Here is a 27,012-nt window from a genome sequence, read left to right as displayed (position 1 = left end):
ATATATATACATTTTAAGAAATTTCTATTGTGTTAGATTTCTGTATGACCCTTCAAATGTCCCTTAATTTTAGCTTTTCCTCCCTGTATCTCTTCCCTTCCCCCTTTTACCTTCCACCTCCTCATTTGATCCTCCCATTCAAATTCTCCCTGTCCCTCATCTATCCGTAACTTTCTATTCTATTTCCCCTTCCAAAGGAGGACTTTTCTCTCCCCACTAATTCCTTACTCTATACATACACAACCTCTGTGGTTAAACAGATTATACCCTGATTATCAAAGACTTAACAGCCAGCTTCCACATATAAGCAAGTACATACTTTTTTTTAATCTTTAAAAAAAGTATTTATCTTTCAGAGTATGGGTGACCTCATTCAGGATCATTTTTTTTAATCAGATTTAGGACTGTTCCCCACTTTCTCTTCTCCCAGGTTCAAGTGTTTAGCTTTCTGTTGTGGTCCTTCATCCTTTTGAAGTCGAGTTTTATATAGGGTGACAAGTGTGGGATGATTTGTATAATCTTCTACACGCAGCCATGTAGCTTGACCAACATCGCTTGTTGGTGAGGCTGTCTTTGTCCAGAGTCTATTTCTGGCTTCTTCATCAAAAATCAGGTGTGCAGATTTACTTCTTTCTGGTGATATTCTAGCCGAGATTATAGCTGCCTCTTCCTTGGTCTGAAGAATTTGTCTGAGGCTACTAACAATGAAGAACTAACTTCTTCAGTGGAAGACAGTCAGTGTTGCCTCGTTCATGTGATTGCTAGTTATCACTCTTAGATCTACAATGAAAGGAAGAAAGCATGCCAGAAAGAAATATAAAATATACAGCTCAGAGAGGAAAAGCTTAATATCATAGCCAGGGCTTGTACTGGAAGAGAAACTGCCCTAGAAAGCAGATTAGGGAATGTGGAGAGGGGCAAATCTGCGTAGGAGTAAAGAAAGGATGCCTCAGGGAGTTCCCCCATCCAGCTAAGCTTCCATCGGAAGAAAAGGTCTAAGAAATTAACAAAGTACCGCTGCAAATGTAATTCAAGGGAGCCAGGTTCCAACCCGAACTTTCAGGCAACTTGGTGGTGTTACCCATAGGGCGCTAGTTTTACAAGTATACAAGAGGAATGGGATCGTGATATCGTTTCCCTCAGTTTCAAGGAGTTTCTGAGGCCAGACAGCATGTCAGGGGAGTCCCTACATGAAAGCAATGGCAGGGTAAGAGGCCCTGAGAGGCCCTTAAATGATACTGTGAAGATGGAACCTAAATTGTGCTTGGAAACCCCAAGCAATTAGAGAGTCCAGAGCTGGGAGCAGATGCACACAGAGTGGATCCAGTCCAGGAAAGAGATGCATCTTACTGGGCAACAAAGCTGGAAGGCTGGAGCCAGCTAAGCCCGTTAATATCAGACATGGAGCTTCAGGATTTGGAGTTTGCCCTGCTGGGATCCAGCCTCGCTTTGCTACAATGTTTCCCCACTGTTCTCTGATCTCTCCCTTTTGGAGTGTTTCTGTATATTCTGAGCCATTGTATCTTGAAAGTATATAATTTGTTGCAATTTTTCAGGGGTTACAATTAAAAGATTAGCTTGAGTCTCAGAAAAGACTTAGACTTTAGACTTCAGGAGACTTTGAAAGGCCACGGGGACTTCTGAAGTTGGATTAAATGCATTTTGTTTCACTATATGGCCATGGAACTGTGAGGGTCATGGATTAGAGTGTGGTGGCTTAAATGTGGTCCCTTGCCAGTCTCAAGCATTTGAATGCTCAGTCCCCTGTTGGTAGCTGTTTGGGAGAGAATTAGGATCTCTGGCCTTGCTGATGTATGCCACTGTAGACCGGCTTTTGAGCTTCACAGGATGTGTAGCAAGTTAGCCTTCTCTGATTTCTGTGTGTCGGTGGAGATGTGAGCACTTAGCAGCTGCTCCAGCACCATGCTTGCTTGCCTGCTACCAAGCTTCCCACTGTGATGGTCATGGACTCATCTCCCTCTGGAACGGTAAACCCCAAGAGCTTTTCCTTCTTAAGGTGCCTCAATAGTGATCCCTTATGACAGCAATAGAAACCATCACTAAGACGCAAGTGGATTTTGGTTTTGAAATGTGCCCTGGATATGCAGACTTCCTTTGTTTGTCATCCTTCTGATAGAGACACAGCCAGTTGGACTGGGACACAGGATGAACATTTCAGCCCAAGCCTGGAGGGAAGGGCAAAGACAGTGCAGGCCAGGCTCCTTGGACTGGTATAGAGCATGGGATGTGGGACCCTGGCTCTAATTGAAGGTCACAGTGAGTTCAGGTGGATTAGAATTAAGAGGCTGAGCTCCCTGGAGCACAGGATGAGCACACCAATATTGGATTGGAAAATGGGTATGGTGTGGGTTGAGACAAGACAAGTTTTGAACAATGTCTTATTTTAGACACCCACATATGTCAGTCCTCATCTTGCTGAACAGACCAGCCCTCCAGAAGTGGACAGGTGTCCACAACGGATAAATGGTTGCCAGTCTGTATGCACGCACTTGAGTAATCGTCTCTAAAAATCAGCTATCCCTTCCAACAATAAAGTATTCTTCTGACCGTCTTACAGAACTAGAACCCAGACAGTGATCAGCCAGACCACACCTAGACCTGAACTCCTTAATTGTGTAGGTCCAGGATGGCAGACTGGCGATCACTGGATCCCTTGATCTGTTCTTCCAAACGTGTCCACACTAACAAGATTGCATCGCTCTGCTTCCAGCATCAGTGGTCACGTTAGTTGGTGTAGTGGACAGGTGACTGAGCCCAGCCTGTGGCTGCTGAAGTATGGCTTCTGCCCTGAGTCTCACGTTAAATTGTCACGTTAATTAGTCTTAAACTTAGTTGTTGGAATGCAACCGAATGTCCCTAGCTGCTTGCGGTGGAGCTGGGGGATGAGCACAAGGGACCTTCGGGACAGAGGATGCAGATGCTGTCCGTCTGAGCTAAGAAGCAGAGCACCAGGCTCGGAAGCTTTCGAACCTGGCAATCAAATGATGGCAAAATGAATGACGGGCAGCAGACACTCAGGACTGTCTATTTTAAGGAGTGCCTGCTGATAGGGATAAGGCTGTGGACAGGCTACGGCTGAACAAAAATTCTTGACAGCGCTGTAAGACAGGCCAGCAGAAATGTTATTTCAGGGCCCTTTGTAATCCGCATGGTTTGATTGCATCTCCCAAACCTACAGAGAAGGCGTAAGAATGGACTAGAAACAGACTCTGGATCCAATTCTGAAAAGAGAGGGATATAGATCCTGAAAGGGAGCAGCTGATGTTGTCGCCCTCTGCAGAGAATGCAGTTACCTTCTCTGTCGGTGTGCACCAAGGAGCCTGAGTCAAATTCTTTTGGGAAACAATTCCATCTGTGTTATACAGAACATTTCCTTGGTCACTGTAAGGAAATGGTGAAGTCTAGCAACTATTTGCATAGCATTTGAATAATACTATATACTGTAAATCACAATACACACAAGTACGCTGACACACAAACATACTCATATACACTTACAAACACATACAGTGCATACACACATGTACACGGTGAGGTACACAGCACACACACTTAAGTCTCTTGAGTTTGCCCAGCTCATTCAGGTAGAGCAAATGAGGAACTGCCATTCAGAAAGACCGAGAAAACCTCAGCATGAAGCTCCAGTCTAGGCCCTGTGTTCCAGGCGCAGCCCCCAGGACAAGGGCTCCCTGCTGCTCTCCTCCAGTCCCTGCAGTCTAGAACCCCTGCAAAAGGGGCTCTGGCTTGCCCAAACTAGAGCTCTCGGGCAGCTTCCTTGACTACCCTGCCTCATCCTGTCCCTGCTTCTAAGAATGACAGCCGCTCAACAGGTGGGCTTTGGAAGATGAATATATTGCCTTGCTCATCTGTGTATAATCTGCGACAGGAACGAAAGCTTCCAGTTTTCTTGGCCCTTCATGCCAAGATGGCAGCTCCTTCCCGTGAACTGGACCAGTGAAAGGAGGAGCATGGACCCTCCCTGAAGGACTGCTGCATGGCTTACACCAGAGGGCAGATTTCAGGAGAGAAGCAAATGACCCTGAGCAGCAATTAAATATGTACAAAAAAATCCATAGAGCCGGTCAGGGCATTGTGCAATCGTGAAGCCAGTGTGATTCTGGATCTCTTGTCTTCTTACTCACCTAAGAAGCACCCGTTTTGAAGAGCGTCTATGTGATAGCACTGTCATGTTGTATCCTATAGACATGTAATCCACAACGACAGGCAGAGGAGATGAGGAGGAAACTGGGAACTGAGTGTGCTTATGGGCAACAGAGGCCGATGGGACTCCCTCGGGTGGACATGGCAGTGCCGAGTGTGCTAGTGGGTTAAACTGACTGAAAGATACAAAGGCATGCTTGCTCTTTTTTCTTCCTTTCCACAGGAAAAGATGAGTTTTGACATCAACACCTTAAAAATAAGATTGGTAAAAGGCATGAACAGAAGCTGTAGAAGCAAAGAAAATATCACGATACAAACAGGCACAGTAAATAATGTTTAGCATCTTTATCTGCTGGAGAAATGAAACTGAAAAGCAGAATGACCTATGGCTCCCCACCTGTTTTATCTACACAAGAGTTAACATTGGAAAAAAATACTGACAGTAGCAAAGACATTTGACAATGTCGGGTGACAGAAGCTTAGCCCAGAGCTGTTAGGAAATGCAAAGTCACTCGGTTGCAAGAGGAAAGGGCTTGACAGATTCTCACACTTTTAAATGAACTGTAAAATATGACTCCAGAGCCCACTTCTGGATATTCATATCAGAAAGATGAAAACTTATTCCCATATAGAACCTTGTACATTAATATTTATAAATGCTCTCTTCATAATTGCTTGTGCTGGTTTGAATGAGAATCCCCCCATAGACTCATACATTTGAATGTTCAATTACCAGAGAGGACCACTGTTTCAGAAGGATTAGAAGATGTCACCTTGTTGGAGGAGGTGTGTCCAAAGATGTGGGCTTTGAGGTTGCAAAAGCCCCCCCCGTGTGTGTGTGTGTGTGTCTGTCTGTCTGTCTGTCTCTCTCTGTCTCTCTGTCTCTCTGTCTCTGTCTGTCTTTGTCTCTGTCTATCTGTCTCTCTCTCTCCCTTCCCCTCTCCTTTTCCCTCACCCTTCTAAGGACTGAAATGTAAAGCTTTCAATTGCTTCTCCAGCCCCTTCTCTGCCAACCTGCTGCCATGCTCACCACCGTGATAACCGACTGCCCCTCTGAAACTGAAAGCAAGCTTCCCAATCAAATGCTTTCTTTTAAAAGGGTCGTCTCGGCCATGTTGTCTATGATGCTTTGAGTAAGAATGATCCCTGAAGGCTCATATGTTTGGATGTTTAGGGAGTGGCACTCTTTGGAAAGATTAGGAGACATGGCCCTGTTGGAGGAAGTGTGTCACTGTAGGTGTGTTTCAGGGTTTCAGAAGCCCAAGCTAGACCCAGTGGCTGTCTCTTCCTGCTGCCTGTGGATCCAGATGTAGAACTCTTCAGCTACCCCCCCCCCAGCACCATGTCTGTCTGCATGTTGCCATGCTTCCTGCCGTGATGATAATGGACTAAACCTTGGAAATTGTAAGCAAGACCCAATTGAATGCTTTCCGTTTATGAGCATTGCCTCGGTCATGGTGTCTCTTCACAACAATAGATCAGTGACTAAGACATTGCTAAAAGCTGATAATATTCAGTAACCTTCAAACTTGGATATCGCCCTGTGATGAAAGAATATTTAATTAAAACGGGAACTTCTGATACATGTAATGGGTTGGAGAGACTCCAGGGGCGTTCTGCTAAGTGAAAGAAAGCAGAGTCAAAAGCATTGAGAAGTCCTCTGCAGAAGAAAAACCTCCCAAGATTGTGGCGATGAAGAACTGATCAGTGAAGGCCGGGAAGGTGACTCCAGGGGACGCCAGAGGTGTTTGCTGTATTTAATATGCTGGTGTTACACAATTACATATGTATGTTTAAAATTCATAAAACATATGGTACATCGATGCAAAAAGGTTCTATATGGTAAAATAGGAACAAAATTGAACAGCAGTGCTTTCAATAACATCGAAAGTAACCAATACCCAAGGAAGAACTGACTGAGAAGCATATACCATGCTCTGCAATCGACTTCACACCATTATGAGAGACATTGGATGAGAACTCAAGAAAGCTGTCTGGAGTCACCAGCTCCCTAAGCTGCTCTCATAGGCCAGCATGGGGTTGCATGTTGCACATGGGGTTATAGGTCATATTTCTGAGTAAACTCTGTGGTCATGGCTAGTGGGAAGAGATAGCTAAGGCCAAGGCACAGTGTAGAAACCCCTTATGAGCATTTTACCAGCTACCATGGGCCTCCATACACGTTAACTCAGTCAGACAAGTCTTGAGTGTTCACTAATGTGTGCGCTGATGTTCAGAGAGCAGGCGTGCCCCTGGCGGTGCACACGACAGAAAGGCATTTATGAGCACTAGGGTGAGCAGTCAGGCATTGCTAGGCTGGGCACAAGAACAGGTAATTTTTTAAGTGAAGATCAAAACCTGGAACTACGGGTATTGCACTTGAGAACAAATGTCAGACAGTCTTTGGCTAGCTTTTAATTTTACTTTGATATATTCCAACCATTTTCTCTAGGGCATGTGGCTTCAAAGAGTTCTAGTGAATCTGTCTTCTGTGTGTGTGTGTGTGTGTGTGTGTGTGTGTATTAGTTGCCCTGGCAGTGGACGTAGTGACACAGGCTGGCACCAGACACCGAGTTCTTTGTCTTTGACTCTGGAAGTGTGTGATCAAATCCCTTGTCTTGGGCTCTCTGGCATAAAGGAGAGAGAACCCCTCTCTTTCTGACAGGGACCTACTCACACTGAAAGTGTCCTCCCCAGTTTTACAGAGTCCTGTCCATTCTGACAGGGTCCTGCCTCTGACAGGATCCTCCTCACTGTGAATAGAACCCTCCCCATGCTGACAGGGTCTTTCTCACGTTGGCAGAGTCTTTTCCACTCCAATAGAATTCTCTATATGCTGACAAACACCGCCTCACTGTTACATGATCTTTGCGCATGACAGCTTTGTTCCTTCAGTTCTGACAGAATCCTCTCTGTTCTGTTTGAGCCCTCTCCACTCTGTGAAGGCCGACTGATGTACCCACCCCTCTCTTTTTCCCCTTCAGACACTGAGGGAAAGGGTTGGTCTGTGCACAGCTGCTCCCTCATCCAAGGGCCTCTGTCTTCATGGACAGTCACTTTTACACCTAACCGATGCAGTTTGTCCCGAGATGTCCCACCCTCTGCTCCGATGCTGTCTGTGGTTCTCGGGGCCCAGTACAGCGTCTAGTGTGGTCAAGGACCCAGATGACTTACACTTTCAGAAACAGAAGAGCTGAGGAGACCGGAAAGAAAGAGCAGCTTGGGCCATCCATGCTTAGGGGTAAACAGGCCTTGTGAGGAGGGCACAGAGCCCCCTGAGGTAGGGTGACTGCAGGCCTCGAAGAGACTGAAACTCAAGCCATAGCAGTGAGGAAATAACCCTGAAAACAGCATGCGTCCGTCATGCTTCCACCATGATAAGAAGAAATAAAAGAACTGTCTAATTATATCTGCAAGTTTTCAGATTAGTGACGGCAGCTATCTTTGATTGGCAGGTGTCTGTGATGATTATTTTATAAAGAAAACTTGCCAGCAGCTTTTTCGTCTTTTGGTCTCCCTCTTCCCTCTCGTCTCTCCGGTCCCTTTCTCTTTCCCTCCTTCCTGACCTATGAGAGGGTGTTGCTGGACTGGGGTGCGCCAGTCTCCGAGGCACAGTGCAGCCCCAGCAGCCACCCTGGCACATGCTTGTGTGAGCATGCTCTCCCGTGTGATGACGGGCAGCGAACCAACGCGGAAGAGAGACCTTGCTCGGCTCCGTAGAGGGGAGTGTGCCCGGCAACCACAAGTCTCGCTTCATGTCCGAGCAGGGAGAAGACCGAGGAACTGGTGTTTGAATCTGTGGGAAGTTGCAGATGGATATTATTAAGAAGGCTGCTTTTTCTTCTGTTTGTCAGATGGCTCCGCATGGTGCACAACTCCCCGTTTATTCTGGCATCATTAAGCCCTCTAATTACTAACACAAAGATAAGCCCAGGACCTGCATCAACACAGGGGTGTATACAGGGAGGACTCCGAGCAATTTCACTGTTGCATTTAGTCGAATTTCGGACATGTTTCCTTCATTGCCAATTAGGAATTGTGCAAAAGGCCGTTTATTTTTAGAAAGAATTTATGAGGGTTGCTTTCTCCTCTGCCGAAAGATGGGATGATTAATGCCATTACAAAGGAAGTTTATGAGAGAAAGGAAAACATTTCTCTGTGGGTGGGAGTGTTGCACCAACACTTAGTCAAATGTAGACACAATAAAGCGCGTGCTCCGCTCAGCCCTACGCCCTCTTAACGGGGAGTCCGTGGCAGGATTTCGGAATGGAGAGCAGGTTGACTGCCCTTCCCACCGAAGGGTACTGTGGGCTGCTCCTTTCTGTCACACGGAATTAGCATGGAGTTTGGACTGGCTCCTTCTTCTTTAGCCTCTGCCTCGTGGATAGTTCACGCATAACGTGCACAGAATTAACACACACAAATGTTCCTCTAAGGACCACATGGAGCCATTCCACATCAAACTTGCAAAAACAAGACGCAGAGAAATGCCAGAGGAGATCAGTTTGAACTGTTTGCAAGCTGAATCTAGCCCAGAGTGTAGAAACCCGATGGTTGGAATTGAAGAGGCATTGGAATTTAATCTGACCTAGTGTCCCTATTTCTCAGATGAAGAAACCGAGGCCAAGGAAGGGAGGAGATACTAGTGTAGGTAGTTTGTAAGCACAGTGGAAGAAGACGCATCTACTCTGGGTTCCTTTTCACAGATGGCATAAAGTCATACCTTGAGATGGTACCCACTCTCTCCCTCCCAGTCATGCCCAGGAAGGAGATTTTCCGCAGAGAATCAAAGGCTCAGTGATGGTGTGGGTACATAGAATTAATGTTGTCTGCTTTTCATGGAAGTGCCATTGCTATTCTGTCTCAAGAATGCAGCCTCTTGGTCCAGAACGCACCATCCACCCCCAGCAGCATTGGCCACTCTTCTTCCCTTGCTGTGCAATCTCAACCCTTCACACGAAGCTCTTAAAAGAAGAGGAGATGCACACAGAGCACCGATGGAGAATCAGGAAACAGGAAACTTAGCTGCTGAGAAGAGCCGCTGGCTGCTCTGTCTGTTACAATGCAATAAAACACCCTTGGGCAGAAGGGTTAATTGGGCTAGGAGAGTTCCAAATAACTCTGAAACATGAAGTAGCTTCGGTGTGATTCTTCCAATTCACTTCCCCTACTCTGGTGTGATATAAACAGGTAGATGACAGCCTGTGTATCCTTGATGGGCTCCTAGCGGACGGTGGATGGCTCTCACTGAGCCGAGTGTCACTCACCTCCTCCTTGGCAGCGCCTTGAGACCGTACAGAGCCATGCCTCTCTGCATGAGACACATGAGTTGCCAGTTGAGCAAGTGGTCACCGGGCCGGCTCTTGAGTATCGTTAAACCTAGCCTGCTCCGCTGGCATTAATCCTGGCCACTTTGACAGTGATGGCCTATGAGGGACCCTATCCTTCCTTGGGAGACATTGCAAGCCTCCTCTCACCCCTTAACTCAGAAGAAGGCCAACATTAAAAGGAAAGAGTTCGCAGTTATGTGCAGCGGCGCACGCCACTCTGGCTGCTCATATATCAACCGTAAGTGTGTTGAATGTGTTCTGTAGTCAGTAGAGCCATTTACTCAGAAACCATCAGTCACACGGGGTCCTGCCATCGGAGGGAAACAGGATGCTGGCCAAATCCAGTCTGTCCTGAAGGGCCGCTGCCTTAGTCGCTGTTCTGCTGCTGTGAAGAGACACCATGACCAAGGCCACTCTTCTAAAAGAAAGCTTTTAACTGAGGTTTTGCTTGTAGTTGCAGAGGATTAATCTGTCGTCATCGTGACAGGGAGCATGGTGGTAGTCGGGCAGACAAGGTGCTGGAGAAGTCCTGATCCACAGGAGCAGGGAAAGAGAAAGGGAGGGAGGGAGAAAGAGACAGAGACAGAGAGACAGAGACTGGCTGCACCTGGTGTGGGCTTTTCAAAGCCTCCGGTGACATACCTCCGCCAGCAAGGTCACACCTACTCCAACCAGCCCCCACTGCCTGAGCCTTCCAACAGCTCATCTTCTGGGGACGAGCGCACAAACATATGAACCTGTGTAGAGCGATCTCATTCGGACCACCACAGGTGCTCTGCCGTTTTCTGTGTCTTCTGCTGGGCATGAACCTGACAAAGGCCTATCAGCATGGACCGCTGAACCCCTTGATTAGGATTTTCCACCGAGTCACATGTTCAGTGAACCCCCCACCATGCCTGTCAACTCCATATCCCAGGATCCTTAATGTACCCGTGTCCGTGAAGCAGGCTGGAGTTTCCCTTTCTCACGAATGGTATGGGAAACACTGTATCCAGCTTATGTGCATTGATCTTTCATCTGTTTGGCTCCCGGGGCTTCACACGCTCCAGTCTAATGCATACACAGCACTCTGCCATCTAATCTAATGATAAGGGAAGCGACCATGTCCATACCTCAGAGGAAACAAGTTCATTTGCTTGAAGGAAGAGAGCTTCCCTGCTTGGCAACAGTCCAATGAGGTCTGTGCTCTGTATCTGGCTGGTGGTGTTCCTTCTCTATCAGGGAAAATAGACTTCTCTATCCTTCAAGATAGACAAAAGCTCAGCTCTTCCCACGCCAATGATCAGCGTTCCATTTCCAGCTCACCTTCTGCATCTATGGCGACGGCACTGGTACATTCAACCAACTGCAGAGAAGATATATTTTTAAGACTTGCATGTAGTTCCAAAAAGGCAATGTTTGGCTTTGCCGTGTCCCGGGTGCTTGGGCTGAGGTCCAGTGGAATGTGGTGTTCGGTAGACTGCCCGCACTGTGGTCACTACTACACTCTCCTAGTGTTCTCCAGGGTGCATTGCCAGACACGCATCTCATCTATGCCTGTGGTGCCTATGGCTGGACAAAAGCCACACCAGCTCTTGTCATCATTTCCTAAAGAACACAATATGATAACTTCTCGTTCTATACGCACATTGCATTTGGTGTTGTGCATCGTCTACAGATGAGTGGACATGCACGAGAGGGAGAGCAGAAGTCATGTGTGCACTTTGCTGTGCTGGAGACAAGATGAGCATCTACGGGTTTGCTGTAGGAGAGGTGCTGGAACTAGCCGTCTGCAAGAACAGCTGCATGAACCAAGCCCACTTTGACTTCTATCGGCCTGGGAGCCCAGAGAACAATTCTCTAAGCGTCTCTGCTTTCTAGTACGGACACTAAAATGGAAACGGCCAGAACACAACAGGCCAACCACTGTCACACTTAAGAGACGCTCAGAAAGCAAGGGCTGTGTCACCAAGTTACTTGAGTGCCTGGTGGTTCTGCCCTTGGGTAGGACTCTTTAGTGTTATTTCCTCCCTGACTCTTGACTCTGGTTTTGGAAATGCTTTCTTTTTCCACTAAGCTGCTTGATCTCTGTGAAGTGGACAGTGGAGAGCCATCCTCCTTGAGCATCTAAAGCATTGCTTTCAGTTTGCTGTCTGCCCATGAAAGATAGGCATACGCAGGTAGAGCTAAGTCTCACATCGTTCTCGGTTTCGCGACCTGAGGTGCTGTTTGAAGACATCCTGAACACTTAGCTCCTTATCGGCCTAACCAGTGCCCACCAAGTCAGCCAGTTCTTTCTCTATGTGGCACCGAAGGACGGGTTTGTGATTGCTGCTCTTCCTCCCATAACCTTCATTCCCTTTCTTTTTATTGAAAATTATGCACAGTTGATCTAAGGGTCATTTATACATGTATATGAATGTGTGTATGTATATGCATATTTTATATAGTATATATGTGCCTCAGGTACGTATATATTCATATCTACAGAACCACTTTAGATACCTAAGACCACAGATATCAGTTCCTCATGCAAAATTCTCTAACACTTGCACACAGCCTGAGCAATCCTTCCGTGCACTTTAAATCACCTCCGAGTTACTCACAATACCAGGGCACTGCAGACGCTGCCTAAGTAGCTGGTGTGTTGTATTTGGACATTGACAGGCAGTCCTGTCTATGTTTAGTACAGGCTCAGCATTTTCCATCATGCTTGGTCACATTTCCAGATGTGGAGCCTCAAGTAAGGAGGATGAACCAGAGTTACCACAGCGGTGTCAGCTTCCAGTAGAAGAGCCACGCTGCACTTGAGTCTCTTCTCCTCAAGAGTTTTAGGATGCCACTGAACCACACTAGTGGTTTCGGTGGTGGATGTGGTATCTCTGCGTTACCGGATCTCTCAGGATCTGGTAGCTCTCTGAATGATTCTGTCCTGATGGGGAGGAGGGGGCTGCTGCGTCTGTCTGTCCTTCTGTACTCTATGCTGGCTTTCTCTTTTTCTCTTTAACAACGACTTTCAGTTCCCTGCTTCTGTTCTGAGAGAATCATTTTCCCATCATAAGCTTCTAAGCACGTTCGTAGCACTCAATATGTGCTGGTTAACCCCGCTTCCCACCTTTGCTCAAAGAGCTGTGTGTTCATCAGGCGTTCATTCTGCCTCATCACCGGCCAGATTTGATGTGTCTGACCCACACTTGTCACCAAACTGCTAGCTTTTAGCCCCAAGTTCATGATTCCTGTGTCCGTCAATTTTTCTTTTTCTTTTATAGGAAAATAGATTTTTTTATACATATATTCTGATTACAGCTCCCCTCTCCCTGCGTCTCCCTGTTCCACCCCACCTCCCTTCCCATCTGGGTGCTTGCCACTTCCGTCTCTCCTTAGAGAACACATAGGCCTCTAAGGAAGAGTCATGAAATAAGAAAAGCAAGCCGATTGGAGGAGGACAAAACAAACGAGCAGAAGACAAGACACCAAAGAAAAAGCTCAAGGAATGAATATTGATGCAGAGACACACAGGTTTACACACATGGGGATCCCGTAAAAACCCCGAGCCAGAAGCCATCATATGCAGTGTTTAAACAAGCAAGCATCATGAGACAGACCCTCCTGTGATGCTGTTGATTTCATTTCCTGCTGGCCGTCTGCTGCAGGCCATGGGTGCCTCTCTTTAGAATGGTTTGTTTTCCTAGTAAGACTCCTTTGGAGAAAACTAGATTTTCCTTTGGGAGCAGCTATCAATTGGAGATAGGTTTTGGGCTAGGGATCGGGGCGTGTGTCCACTTCTCCTTTCAGCTCTAGGACCACATCCGGTGCAGACCTGTGCACGCTGTCACAGTCTCTGTGAGTTCACATGCACAGCATCCCTGGTGTGGCCTTGATCTCTTGGTGAGCTCCATCTCCATTGGCCCTTACACGCTTCTTCCTCAGTGTTCTCTGAGCTCCAAGGGGCTCAGCAAGGCATGGATCTGTGAGTATATCAGAAGGCCATTAGGATTCATTTTATTGCCATGTTCCTTTTGTGGAACAGTAATATTTTGGTTTTCGTCTAGGCCCATGACATATCTAGTCTCAGGTTCTTAGCCACTCAACCAGCACTGGGTATGAGTAGGCCAGTTCAAGTCAGATATTGGTTGGTTACTGCCATAAGCATTGTGCCTCTGCTGCACCAGTATATCAGGCAGGTCACCATTGTAGATCAGAGAGTTTGTAGCTGGACTGATGTTTGACTCTCTCCTTTGGTCGTATACAAAGTGCCTTTCATTATCATGAACACTCATCCATAGGGGTGAAGGTGCTATGTAGGCACCAGCTTGAGTTCTCTGTGTTCAATGAGTTGTATAAGTGTTGGCTTCAGCAATAGGACCTCACCAATAGCCATAGCCTGGGTTGTTTGAGGGTTTCCATAGATTCCCTTTGGCCAAGAACTCAACTAGATTTTAACCCATTCCCAATACTAGAAGCTTCTTTTGGTGAAGTGTCCACCTGGAAATCTGTTTCCCCCTTTATTTGGAGATTTCATTTAGATTGCCTTCATTTATGCGTATATTTTAGGAAGCTTCTACTGTATTAGATTTTCATATGATGCCTCAAATAGGCCTTGGTTTATCTGTATCTCCTTGTATCCCCTCTGTCACTCCCCTCGTCCCTCCCTCTTTCCCTTTGATCCTCCCATTCCACACCCTTCTCTGTCTATTCATAAGTATTCTATTTTCCCATCCCTCTCCCCAGTCTTTTAACTCTATACCTAACCTCTGTGGTTATATGGATTGTAGCTTGCTTATCAATGACTTAACAGTTAATATTACATATAAGTGAGTATATAGCATATTTGTCTTTCTAGGACTGAGTTACCTCACTCAGGATGAATTTTTTGTAGCTTCATCCATTCACCTATGAATTTCATGATTTCATTGTTTTAAAACGTGGAGTAGTCTTCCATTGTATAAATGCACCACCTTTTCTCTATCCAGTCATCTCTTGACAAACATCCAGGTTGATTCCAATTATAGGCCATGATGAACCATGATCGTGGCTGTGCGAGCATCTCTGTAATGCTTTGAAGCGTCCTTTGGCTGCATGCACAAGAGTGGTATAGATGAAGGTTGAGGTAGGTCAAGAGCCAGCTTGCTGAAGAATTGCCTCACTGATGTACAAGTGGGTACGTTCCTACCCACAGGGGACAAAGTGCTGTGTTTGTTGCCTGTCTTCAGCCGCATGAGTGAGTTTCTGTCATTTGTTTTATTAATCTTGGCTCTTCTGACAGATGGAAGATGAAATATCAGAGTAGATTAGATTTGCATTTCCCTGCTGACTAAGGATGTTGGATGTTTCTTTAAGTGCTTCTCAGCCATTTGAGTTTCCTCTTTTGCGAATTGTGCTTAGATTTGTACGCCACTATTGAATTGAGTTATTTGTTTTCTTGATGTTTGGAGTTTTTTGAGTTCTTAATATATTTTGGATAATAATGATATATATGTGTGTGTGTGTAAATATCTATATATAAATATATAGACAGATATAGATATCAGACATATAGTAGGCAAAATCTTTTCCCATTCTCTAGCTTACTTCTTTGTCCAAATAATGGTGTCTTTTGCCATGAAGAAGATTTTTAATTTCATGAGGTCCCATTTATTTGATGATTTTTGTTTTGGTTTTTCAAGACAGGGTTTCTCTGCATAGCCATAACTGTCTTAGAAATTTGTTTGTTTGTTTATTTGTTTGTTTTTGTAGACAAGGATGGTTAGAGATCCATCTGCCTTTGCCTCCTAATGCTGGGATTAAAGGTTTGTGCTACCACACCAGCTAAGGTCATATTTAATAATTTTGTTCTTAGTGCCTGTGCTATGGGTATTGTGTTCAGAAAATCTTTTCCTGTGTCAATGCGTTCAAGACTGTTCCCTCACTTCTTCCTCTATCAGATTCAGTGGATCTGGCTTTATTCTGAGGTCTCTGATCCATATAGAGTCATGTTTTGTGCTGGCTCATAAGTATGGATCTGTTGGGATGCTTCTACACGCGGTCATCCAGTTTGTCAGGGTAGTTCTTGAACCCTGGTTTTGTATAAGTCATAATATAAGAGAATATATGACCAGGAGTAATGCACACATGCACATACACACATGCACATACACACATGCACACATGCACACACGTACTTACACACAGGCACACACAGAGAGACATGAACAAACACACCCTTCTTTACTCCCTTCACTTCCATACTGTGCCTGGTGTGCTTCTCTATTTAGGATGAGCCTGTTAGACACATACATTTTAGAGGCAGCCATCATTGATCCATCGTGGAAGATATATAGGGGACACGGAGACTCTTTAGGAGGACATCTGTTTGCTGGGACACCACAAAGCCCCTAATAGGTTGTGAGTTGACACTGAATTGAGTCTTCTGGAGAAGTTTCCTCATCAGCTTTTCTCATAGCTGCTCAAAGGGTCACATGGAACTCAACTGCTTTGTTCTCAACTCCCCCTTCTCTGAGGGTGAAGACCAGGGCATGGCTCTGTCCTGTTTTCTGTTTCTTGATAGTCATACCACAAATCGCGTTATACATAAAATACAGATATTTGCTAAGGGCACATTTCTGGACTCTGGATACCCAAGGGCATGGTGTCTATTATTGTTGAGTCTTGGTGGTGCAGAGGAGGCAGGTACTGCATGGTGAGGCGAAGCCTGTGACCTTCAGTCTCTTTTCTATTATTCTGGACTCAACCAAGATATATATAATGTTACATTTTGTTCGCTTTAGATCTCCCCACTTCCTCCTCTCCCTTGTTCTCCTTTCCTCCCCTGCAACCTTCTTTAGCTGTGAATGTGGGCCCCCATGGGACATGGTGCACCTGTGGAGGTCACAACACAATTCAGGGTTCACTCTCTCCTTTCATCAGGAGTTCCTTGGGATCAATCTTAAATCGTTACGCTTGCACGGCACAAGCTTTTCCTGCTGAGCTGTTCACAGGTCCATCCTCCTTTTCTTGAAAAGCCGTGGACACCATGATAGAGACCTTCCCTTCAAGACCTTGTCTAATCTTGATTACACTCCAGACACCAGATTCTCAAATGGAAATTTCAAGCGTGTGAACTCGCAGTGAATGCATATATAAGCTTGCTTATGGTTTTCTCTGAACAAAATCCAAACTCGTATGCGTGGGGAGGTGTGTGCATGGTATTATCACCCCAATCACGCTATTATTTTAACTTAAGTTTTGTCTCATTTGACTGGGAAACAGCCCCCTGATGACTATGACCTCAAATGCTGCTTCTCCGAGGGCTACAGAGCTTCCTATGGTCAATGCAACAGAGTAGTGCTAAGGGAAACATTAGCTGACAGAACACTAGCTGACTCTCCAAGGCCTTCGTTTCTTAGAAGCTCAATTGGAAGAATTACCCAGCTCACCGAGAGCTACTGAGTTCATGCTCTGTGAAAGCACTAGAATTATAATATCTAATGCCTAGTGGCAACTATGAAAAGCCAAGCTTTGGAGATCAGCCCCGGAAGCCAGCTTTCCCCAGACCTGTGGTGCCTCTTCACAGTGTGGGTAGAAAACCTTCTCAGAGACAGACGAGGCGGAGACGTTTCTTGTATGTTGTGGTGGTGCTCTCAGCCCTGTACCAGTCCTCTGATCATCAAGCCAAGTCATATTGGGCCTGTGAACCCTGGAACAACAGCCTCCTATGCTGGGTCTTTGCCTGTGGGACCCTAACCGCCACTCTTGCCACCTCCTGACCCCCAGCCGTCTGTTAGCATCAAGACTGCCTTCAGTGACTTTCCACTGCAGTTCTGTCCTGTTTATCTCTTGTGCTTCCTCCTCCTCCTCCTCTGCCTCTTCTTCCTCCCCCTCCTCCTCCTCCTCCTTTTCCTCTTCTTCTCAAGGCTGTGTTATTTGGGAAGACTGTTGAATAATGGTGTGTTGTTTCATGAGCTAATGTAAGTTACTGGCTCTCAGTGCTCAGCCTCCACCTTTCCAGTTCATCATCTCATTTACTCTTTCACACATTTAGGAAGGGGACATTATTTTTCCTCCATGTATAGAACATTGGCTCTGAGTTATCAAATAAGGCGTCAACGTTTGGTTAGTTTACATTCTGCAACGTGCCCTGAAGTGTGTACTGCTCCCTCCTCCACCCCCATCAGATCATATGTTCTTATTGCCGCTGAAGGTTAAGAGAACAACGCATCCAATTCTATCATATTTCTTGCCAATAATGCCAATTAGGTGTTTGCTGGAGGTAAATGCATTAAGCCAGACAGTTCTTCTGCTATCTGTGAAGGGGGAGTTGGGGGAGGGGGAAGTGAAAACGTGGAGGAAAATTAAACTTTTGACAAGACAGCAAAGCATATTGAAACTCAGTCTCCTTAAGTCTCGGGAGCCCTGTGAAAGGGTTGCCTCCTTACAAGGAGGAGAGGACTCAGGAGCAGGACAAAGGGATCAGTTCACCTACTCTGTCATATATCATAGGTTTCAGGTTCCTAGGCACCTGACTGTCTCCTTTCTCAGGCTCAAAGGCTTTGCAGAATGACCGTAGATTAAGAGAAAATCTCTTTTCTCTGTTTCAGGAATACCAAATTGATATCTTTTTTGCTCAGACCTGGACAGACAGCCGCCTTCGATTCAACAGCACCATGAAAATCCTCACTCTGAACAGCAACATGGTTGGCCTGATATGGATCCCAGACACCATCTTCCGAAACTCCAAGACCGCGGAGGCTCATTGGATCACCACACCCAATCAGCTTCTCAGAATCTGGAATGATGGGAAAATCCTGTACACGTTACGGTAAGATGCCGTCTAGCTCTGTTTTGAGGTTTTAAACCTGGCTTTATTAATGGAATCTAAGGAAGTATAACTTGCTGCGATACCCAGGAAACACACGTGAAAGAGAATACATCTATTCAAGTCCAGACTTAGGAGAAGCAGGAGACCCTTCTGTCTCAAATGTTTGTCTTCTTGGAGCTCAGCAATGCAGAGTGTTCTCACGGAATGCAGAGGACTACAGCAAGACCCCAGATGGGGGGCTCGCTGCTGATCGGATGGTCTCTCCAAGTTGCTGGGCCCCACTCATCTTTGAGCATCTATATGGACTTCTTGGGACCTTAGCTTCCAAAGGCAGCACTCCCTTTATCTAGACAAACACATTAATTCTTCTGCAAGGTAGACCCCAGGTGCTAAGCAATGAGGGACCTTAAAGAGGCCTCTTTGTAGAACCCAGAAACCCAAGTGAAAAGTCTGCCTCTTTAAAAGAAGAGGGAAAGGTTTAAGGAGTAAGGTCAAAGGTGACCAGTTCACCTACACCTACCCTATTCCAGGTTTAAGGTCCTAGGCACACACATATCCCTTTCCTGGGCTACAAGGCATCTCAGATCGACCATCAGTTAAAGAAAACGACCTTCCTTTGAAATACACTGCTTTCCCCCTGTGAAGCTGCAGGGCGATTGGTAAAGAAAAGTCCCCAGACTATCTTGATACAAAATATATAGCTTTAATAAACAGAAGTAAGACTTACAACAGCTTACACCAGAATCCAACCGATCCGTCCGGACGCAGGAGCCAGGCGAAAAGAGGGCTAGCAGAGCGCGTTTGCAAGGTTTATAGGCAGGCTTTTGCCTGAGGGCGGCACGCCCTGAAAGCAGAATATGATTGGCTGAACTCCCCTATCACCCCTGTCTCCCTTAAGCGCCTCTTTCCCATAGCTCCTAACGTTCTCCTTCTTTCCATATTTATTATAGAGATTTTAATTATGAGTGATCCTGGCACGGAGGACAAATTGTGATCCCTACCACTAAGGTTTCCACAGCACCAGGAGACACATACTGACATCAAAATATGAAGGCAATATCAAAGGCCAAGGGAAGGAAGTTTCCAGACAGGGACCCACAGAAAGAACAACAAAGCGCCACAGCAGGGAAGTTTAGTGATGATATGGGCTTAGAAAGGCAGACATTATTCCAGGCTTCTCATCAATCATGCAGGGCTATGAAGGAGACTCAGAAGAGAAGCTCATCCTGAGCGAAACAGTTACTGAGCCTGGCTGGTCCTCGATCTGTGATAGGCATCTTGGCACACAGGGAGCTTGAAATGTGCTCACATAGTACAGCTGCTGCCTGCCTGGGCCAATAGAGGCAGGTGTCCAAAGAAGAATTGCCCTGGAAGCAGAGGGATTTGGCCTAATGTATGTGTGGACCAACATACCAGCTTCAAGTGGAAGGAGGTCATTGAAACGAATTGAAACAGTGGCTTAGGAAACAACAGCCATTTTTTCCCCACTGTGGCTTGACTTGTATTTCTAAGGAGCACTGGAGTTTTGCTAGTATTTGCTCTGCTATTAATAGTTCAAAGCAAAACAGAACCAGGCAACAGTGGCACACGCCTCTAATCCCAGCACTCGGGAGGCAGAGGCAGGTGGATTTCTGTGAGTTCGAGCCCAGCCTGGGCTACAAGAGCTAATTCCGGGACAGGCTCCAAAGCTACAGAGAAATCCTGTCTCGAAAAAAAAACCAATAAATAAATAAATAAATAAATAAATAAAAGCTAAACCGAGTAGCTCAGTAAGAAAGCAATCAAAAGCCTCTTCCCCCCCCCCCCCCCGGCCAACCAGAGTGAGGGAGACCCTGCATCTTCACATTGCCCCCTCACCTCCTCCTGGGGCATGCACCCGCCATGGGATGCCTAATCCCATTGGAGGCCTTGGCTGTGTTGCTGCTGATTCCAAACGATGCTGGTCTCTTTCGCAGGCTCACCATCAATGCAGAGTGCCAGCTGCAGCTGCACAACTTCCCCATGGATGCGCACGCCTGCCCCCTGACCTTCTCGAGCTGTGAGTATGCAGGGGATTTGCCCCTGAGTGGGCAGCTCCGGGACTGGGACTGGCTGCCCTGGGTCTGGTTTCCGGCGGTCAGCTGTATTGTTGGTGACTGTGTCATTACACAACCAAAGAAAACCAGTAACAGTTGTGTCTTTGGCCACCAGGATGGTTTCACTCTGGACTCCATGGCACAGAACTTTGTAGAACAGGTAGCTTTGATTAACGAGGGAGTGACACTGTTCCTGGCATCATTATTGAAGGATTCAGAGGTTAATGGTGCATAATGAGCTATGCCTACTTTTTGCAATCTTTTGTTGCATTTTTTAAGTTTAATATTGTAAAGATTTGCCTATCAATGAAGAAGGTCAGATCCTCCCTTTGAATGTACTTGTATATCTCCTGGACCAGATGGCATGGATGATTCCTAACACTGAGTGCCTGCGCACACCCACAAGGAAATATCAAATATTAAATAACTTATAGAGCTTTTAAGGAAAGGGCAATATGGAAATACACCTATTGAATTTATGCTGGCTTATTTTAAATGTATTCATCACACATACTTACATATGCATGCAAGACTCAACAGACATTTAAATAACTGTATTGGCTTTCTTTAAAACTGAATATAAAGTATGCCTGGCAAGTCGGAGGGAGTCCCAGGCAGACAGACTGCGAGCAGCATCCAGGGACAGGCAGACGCACAAGAGAATTGGTTTTAAGTTCAGAAAAATCCGAGATGAAACACAGAATTTCACTGACCTCCTTGACTTGGTACAAAGGGATCTCATGTAAAGAACAGTTCTTAAGCAGTTAAATCTAAACTCAAGATGTTTGTTGATGGCATGCATGGCTGGTGCCCTGCTCTTGAGTGTGCCTAACTCTGGCATGGTGAAGTTATAGGCAGATCCCTTCGGGCAGTTGCTCTCTTTATTTGGAAGTCAAATGCTGCGGCAGTCTTGCGAGCTTTTTGGGCACCGGTGGACGCACGGTGTGATTCCGAGTGATCCATGCAGGCCGTATTTATCACTGCCCAGCTGCTTCCGCTGCTCTTTCCAATATATTGACTTATCTACTGAGTTTATAATTTAAGTGGTTATTTTATACTAATAGGCTTCCCATTTGCTCTGTTTTCCTAACCTCCTGCTCAAATTTAGATTTCTTTACCAAATTTTCAGTGACTTCTCTTTTGAAAAATTTTCCAAAATGGCCATCTCTGTGGGCCACCTTTGCACAACTAGTTGCTGAGTCATTTGTTAATTTGAATGAATGTTTCCTAGGACCCCTTCTGAGACTTTTCTTTGTGAATTGACTGAGGCCTTATGCTTTCTAAGCTTGCATTGACCTGAACTAAATTTGCTCCTGTCTTCACATCCTTGCAAGTCATTCCTGTCCCCATCCCATGGTAATTATCAATCTGGCTTGTGTCACTGCATGTTAGGTGCCGGGTCCAAAATTTTATAGCTAGCGTCTGGTCTCTGTCACCCAGCAGGATGTATCTGAGTCATGCACACTGGCACATTATTTAATGCTTCCTTTTTCTAGACTTTAAAGTTTAAGCCGGAGAAGCTGGGCCATGCATATGGTGTGAACTGAAGTCTATACTTTCTTGCAATTTTAGACCCCAGAACATCAATTCATAAGTTAGAAGAGCACTTTGACTCTTGCGTTCCTTCATGGACAAGGGTGGGTAGGAGCCTCCTTCTAGAGAGTTCTTCAAGCTGAGGACCTTTTGCCCCTGGAATCTAACCTTCTGCCAGGGCCTGGCCTTGGGTCTTGCCTTGTTCCTTGCCTGGATCGATTCCTCAGGCTCCCTGAGGAAGCCAGCACAGAGGGCAGGGTTCCAAGGGCTCCATCTCAGGCATCCCCTTACAGTCCTGTGTCTTCCTGTCTGTTTCCTTTACACCCTCACGCTTTCCAAACTTATTTAACTGTTCTGCAGTTGCTTCTAAGCCTTTCGCTCCAGACCAGGATTATCTTTGCATGACGTTTGCTCTGTTTCTAGAGAGAAAATGCTTTTAGAGGTAAAAGAATTTTACTGTGTAAGAAAAGATATATCTCTGCTGGAACTAGTTGGTAATTAGAATAAAGTAGCAGGAAGCAGTCTGTTATAATTTGTGAGACCAGACATAATTAATTCTGTGTCTGATATAGAACAGTTGTGGAAGATGCTCACAGTGAATGTGCAAAAAAAAATGAGTAACTGAGATATATATAGTGGTTAAAAAGAGAAGATTTAAAGACGATTCTTAAAGTATGGTCTCTGTGTGTTTTGGATGTGTGTGTATCTGAAAATCCATTGTGGCAGCCAGAGGGTGCTATAGCCCCCTGGAGATGGAGTTACAGGTGGCTGTGAGCCGTTCCGGGTGGGTTGTGGGAATTGAGCTTGGGTCTTCTGCAAGAACAGTGTTCACTCATAACTGCTGAGTTGTCACCACGGTTCCTATGATCTCTGTCTTGAGGTTCTTTGTAGAAAAACAATTTAGCTAAAAGACACAGTGTGTGTAAATGGCCACTCATATTCTTTCTTTACAGTTACTTTGAATATAGCCTGTTTCCTTATTGGTTTTCTCTCCGTGAAATGTAAGTTTTATGAAAAATCTTCCTCTCTGCTCTGATGACGGATCAGGAATATATTACCGTGAAGGTTGTTTCCTTTGCGGTTTTATTTTCCAGAAGCTGCATGTCCTGTGAAACGCTGCCGAAGCTGGTGCGCTGCACCTACTAAGGGCGAGTGCTTCTCAGCCGCCGACAGGGCAGATACGTCCAGATGGACGCATGGTTAAGCTGAACTCACCCTAAATGGTAGGTGTAGTGACTGCTGCTACCATACCGAGCACCATCACTCAGAAGCAAAGCATTCTTCAGTGTCGGTTTTGCACACTGTGATTACAGGGCTGGTCGCTTGCTTTGGATGCTGCTCTTGCTCGAAGTCACCAGAGAGAGCCATGTGGATGCAACAGCCTGCGGAAGACCCATGTGTTATGAAAGGTGTTTTAAAATTGTGTTTTACACTATCCTAAGGCATAAAAAATTTGTATAACTATCCTAAGAAATTGTGTGTGTGTATGTGTGTGTGTGTGTGTGTGTGTGTGTGTGGTGTGGTGTGTGTATATGTGTGGTGTGGTGTGTGTGTGTGGTGTGTGTGTGCGTGTGGTGTGTGTGTGGTGTGTGTGTGTGTGTGTGTGTGTGTGTGTGTGTGATGAGTGTAGAAGGAAGGAACAGCAAGTGTGTGGAGTCACTTCTCTCTTCCCTTCATATGAGTTCCTTTCTTCACTGATTTGTCTCATTACTCCTTTGTGGGTTTTTATCATAATTTCAAAATGAAACAAATATTAAAGTCATTTAAGCAAAGGTGATACGCAGAGGGAGCATAAGTCACTAAAGCAGCTATGAACCATTAGCAGTTAGTAAATGTAAGTTGAGATCAGGAAGTGCCCTCGCTACAAATGATAGAAGAAAGGCTGACATCCAGAGCCGCGGCAAGAATGCCAAAGACTCCCGACATTCTGAAGATGGTGATACAAGATGGCAGAAATGGCAAAGAATTTGGCTGTTTCTTTCAAAACTAAAACCATACTAGGAGGACTAGGTATTGCATAATTAGAGATTGGACCCTGAGAAGCAAAGTATATAATTGTGTAATCATGAAGCTCTATCTAAGGATATTCACAAAGACCTATCTCTGAAGATTCATGAAGACCTACCTATGGATATTCATGACAACCTACCTATAGATATTCATAAGAATCTATCTAAGGATATTCATGATGACCTACCTATGGATATTCATGAAGACTTACCTATGGATATGTATGAAGATCTATCTAAGGATATTCATGATGACCTACCTATGGATATTCATGAAGACTTACCTATGGATATTCATGAAGATCTATCTAAGGATATTCATGATGACCTACCTATAGATATTCATGAAGACTTACCTATGAATATTCATGAAGACCTACCTATGGATATTCATGAAGACCTACCTATGGATATTCATGAAGATCTACCGATGGAGATTCATGAAGACCTACCTATGGATATTCATGAAAACCTACCTATGGAGATTCATGAAGACCTACCTACGGAGATTCATGAAGACCTACCTGTGGAGATTCATGAAGACCTATGGATATTCAGAACATTATTGCTTTTCTTCCCTAGAGACAGATTCTTTGTGTACGCCAAGTCTTTCCTGAACTCCAGTCTTCCTCAGTTTCTCAGTCCTTGGGCTACACATACACCATCTCAGTTTGCCCAGCTATAATACCAACCCATAATGGAAAACATTTTCATGCCTGTCAGTGCACAGGCTGCTGGGAGAGTTGATCTTAGATCCTTACACTGGACAACTCAGCAACCAAAGTAAGCCAATTACTGGTGTGTACAACAAATTGGTTGGGCTACCCCAGGATTTATGTTAAATAAAAATAATCCCCAATGTCACTCATGTGTGGTCTTCGCTATTCTTGAAGTGACTGGGAAGTACAAGCCAGGGTAGAAGAGTTGATTGAATCTAAAGAAACGCAGGCTAAATAAATAGGAAGGCATCCTGTTATTGAACAGACATCTTTAATTTTATTAAGATAATAATGCTCTGCAAAGATTGAAAGTTAGTGCTAAAATTTTCAAAAAAAGATTGCAAAAACTCCAGAATGACCCAAATATTCTTTTTTGAGGAACAAATTATGTCTTTATACACACACATACACATATATGCCCAAAGATGTACTTAATAACAATTAAATAAAAAAGAGGGGACAGGAATTTGAAAGAGGTCAAGGATAGATATAGGGAGGGTTTGGATAGAGGAGGAAAGGGAGCAGGAAAGTGATGTAGTTATATTGTAATTTCAAAAAGACTGAAGAAAATTAAAACTATTTTGCTAGATCAATTTAATTTTTAATAGAATACAGTATCCTGAGGTTTTCTAGAAATGCGTATATTATTTTTTTTAAAAAAAAAAACTAGCAATACGTTTAGTAATATTCAGTGCATAACTGCAACATCTCAAGCTTTGGAACCGGGTTCCCTCCTCCACACGCACTGCTGGCCAGGCGCTCTCCGTTCAGTCACTGAGAGGTGTCATGGCTCCTGACTTCTGATTTATCATGCTCAGATTCATGTTTCTTATTCCTTCACAGTGCCTCTTGGCCAGTGTTACCCTTTAAAGAAACAGTGCATGCCATGGTTAGAGACAAATTAAATCAGTTTTGACATTACGTTTCACTTAATCCATCTTCCTGAAACATTATCATTTTGATATAAAATTAACCTGAAAACCCTGGTGTGTTTTCATATACTAGAACAAGCTACGTTATTATGAAATCTCAGGAATCAGATCCTGTTCCACTGGCCCACACCTGCTCCCGGCAGGGGTTGTCCAGAGCTGAGAGTCACCTCTACAGACTGCCCTTAAATCAGGCAGCCTGGGCACGAACCAGCTCATCATCACACAATGCTGGCATCTCTCCATGCCAACTAGCAATATTTCAGTTCCTCTGTAGCCTATGCCTGGCTCGGGCTGCAGTGTGGTGAGTGTCCTGGATGAGCCTGAAGCAGCTATCACCAAACAAGCCATGCACTTCTAAACCTGATTATTTTCACATCAGTTCCTAGTTCTAACTTCCCCGTACTCCTCGCTGATTTTTGCCGTCCTCAGAGTCCTGTGATCCCTTCGTGTAATTTAGCTTGAGTAATTGCTCATAACCCCACATGCATGAACATGCATGTGTTTAACAGAAGCCTCAGACACCTGCAGGAAGCCTGGTGATTTAGCTTGCTAAACCCCTCTATCCTCCTTCGCTCTTGGATGCGGGCTAGTGGAGTGAAGATAGTATATTCCAGGCAGAACTACATTACAGTGCTCTTGTATCATGGAAATTGAGATATTTTACTAATTGTGATAGACGCTAAATGAAGATGCCCCCTTCGATCCACAGAGAATTGTTTGAAGTCCCTCTCCGCAGGACATAAAACACTGTGCCCCTCAAACTTACCCTGTAAAATGACACAAGAGGGGCACATCAGCAGAGCTCATCACGACTCATTCTTTAAGTCATCTCTAGATTATCTGTCTTTACAGAATTGCTGAGAACAAAAGCCACGCAAAGAAGGCAGGCTTTATTTTGGCTGTGCTTGAGGTGGTTGTCTATAATGGGAGGGAAGTCACGGCGGCAGAGCACGAAAGGACATTACATCTGCAGACACAGTGCAGAGAGATGAGTGTTGATATCCATGCTTCTCTGCAACCCAGGACCCAGTCTAGTGCTGGGCGTGGTCACATTGCATCTGCAGGCACAGTTCAGAGAGATGGGTGCTCATGCCCATGTGTCTCTGCAATGGAAGACCCAGCCTAGTGATGGGTGTGGTCACATTGCATCTGAAGACACAGTCAGTGCAGAGAGATGAGTGTGCTGGTACCCATGCGTCTCTGCAATGGAAGACCCAGCCTAGTGATGGGCGTGGTCACATTGCATCTGCAGACACAGACAGTGAAGAGAGATGGGTACTGGTGCCCATGCATCTCTGCAACTCAGTACACAGCCTAGTGAATGGTGCTGTGCACATTCAGGGTGGGTCTTCCTCCCTTCATTAGCACTTTCTGAAAATACAGCCACACTCAGAGACTTATCTTCTAGCTGATTCTAAATTTTGTGGAGTTCACCATCAGAATTAGCCATCCCAAG

The 27,012-nt window shown here is 45.3% G+C and overlaps 1 protein-coding gene across 1 annotated transcript in view; it reads left to right on the top strand.

Annotated features, from left to right (window-relative positions):
* The window catches only part of Gabrg3 (gamma-aminobutyric acid type A receptor subunit gamma3), a 530,971-nt gene that overhangs the window by 311,391 nt on the left and 192,568 nt on the right, over window positions 1–27,012 (top strand). Inside the window, exons 4-5 of the mRNA XM_048434738.3 lie at window positions 18,068–18,288; window positions 20,244–20,326. Of these exons, the coding sequence (XP_048290695.1) occupies window positions 18,068–18,288; window positions 20,244–20,326 (304 nt within the window). The remainder of the gene's footprint in view (window positions 1–18,067; window positions 18,289–20,243; window positions 20,327–27,012) is intronic.

Source organism: Myodes glareolus, chromosome 24 (assembly GCF_982192425.1).
Source record: "Myodes glareolus chromosome 24, mMyoGla1.1, whole genome shotgun sequence".
NCBI classification, from domain to species: domain Eukaryota; kingdom Metazoa; phylum Chordata; class Mammalia; order Rodentia; family Cricetidae; genus Myodes; species Myodes glareolus.
Note: the sequence above shows the minus strand (reverse complement) of the source record. Positions and strands in the feature narration are given on the sequence as shown.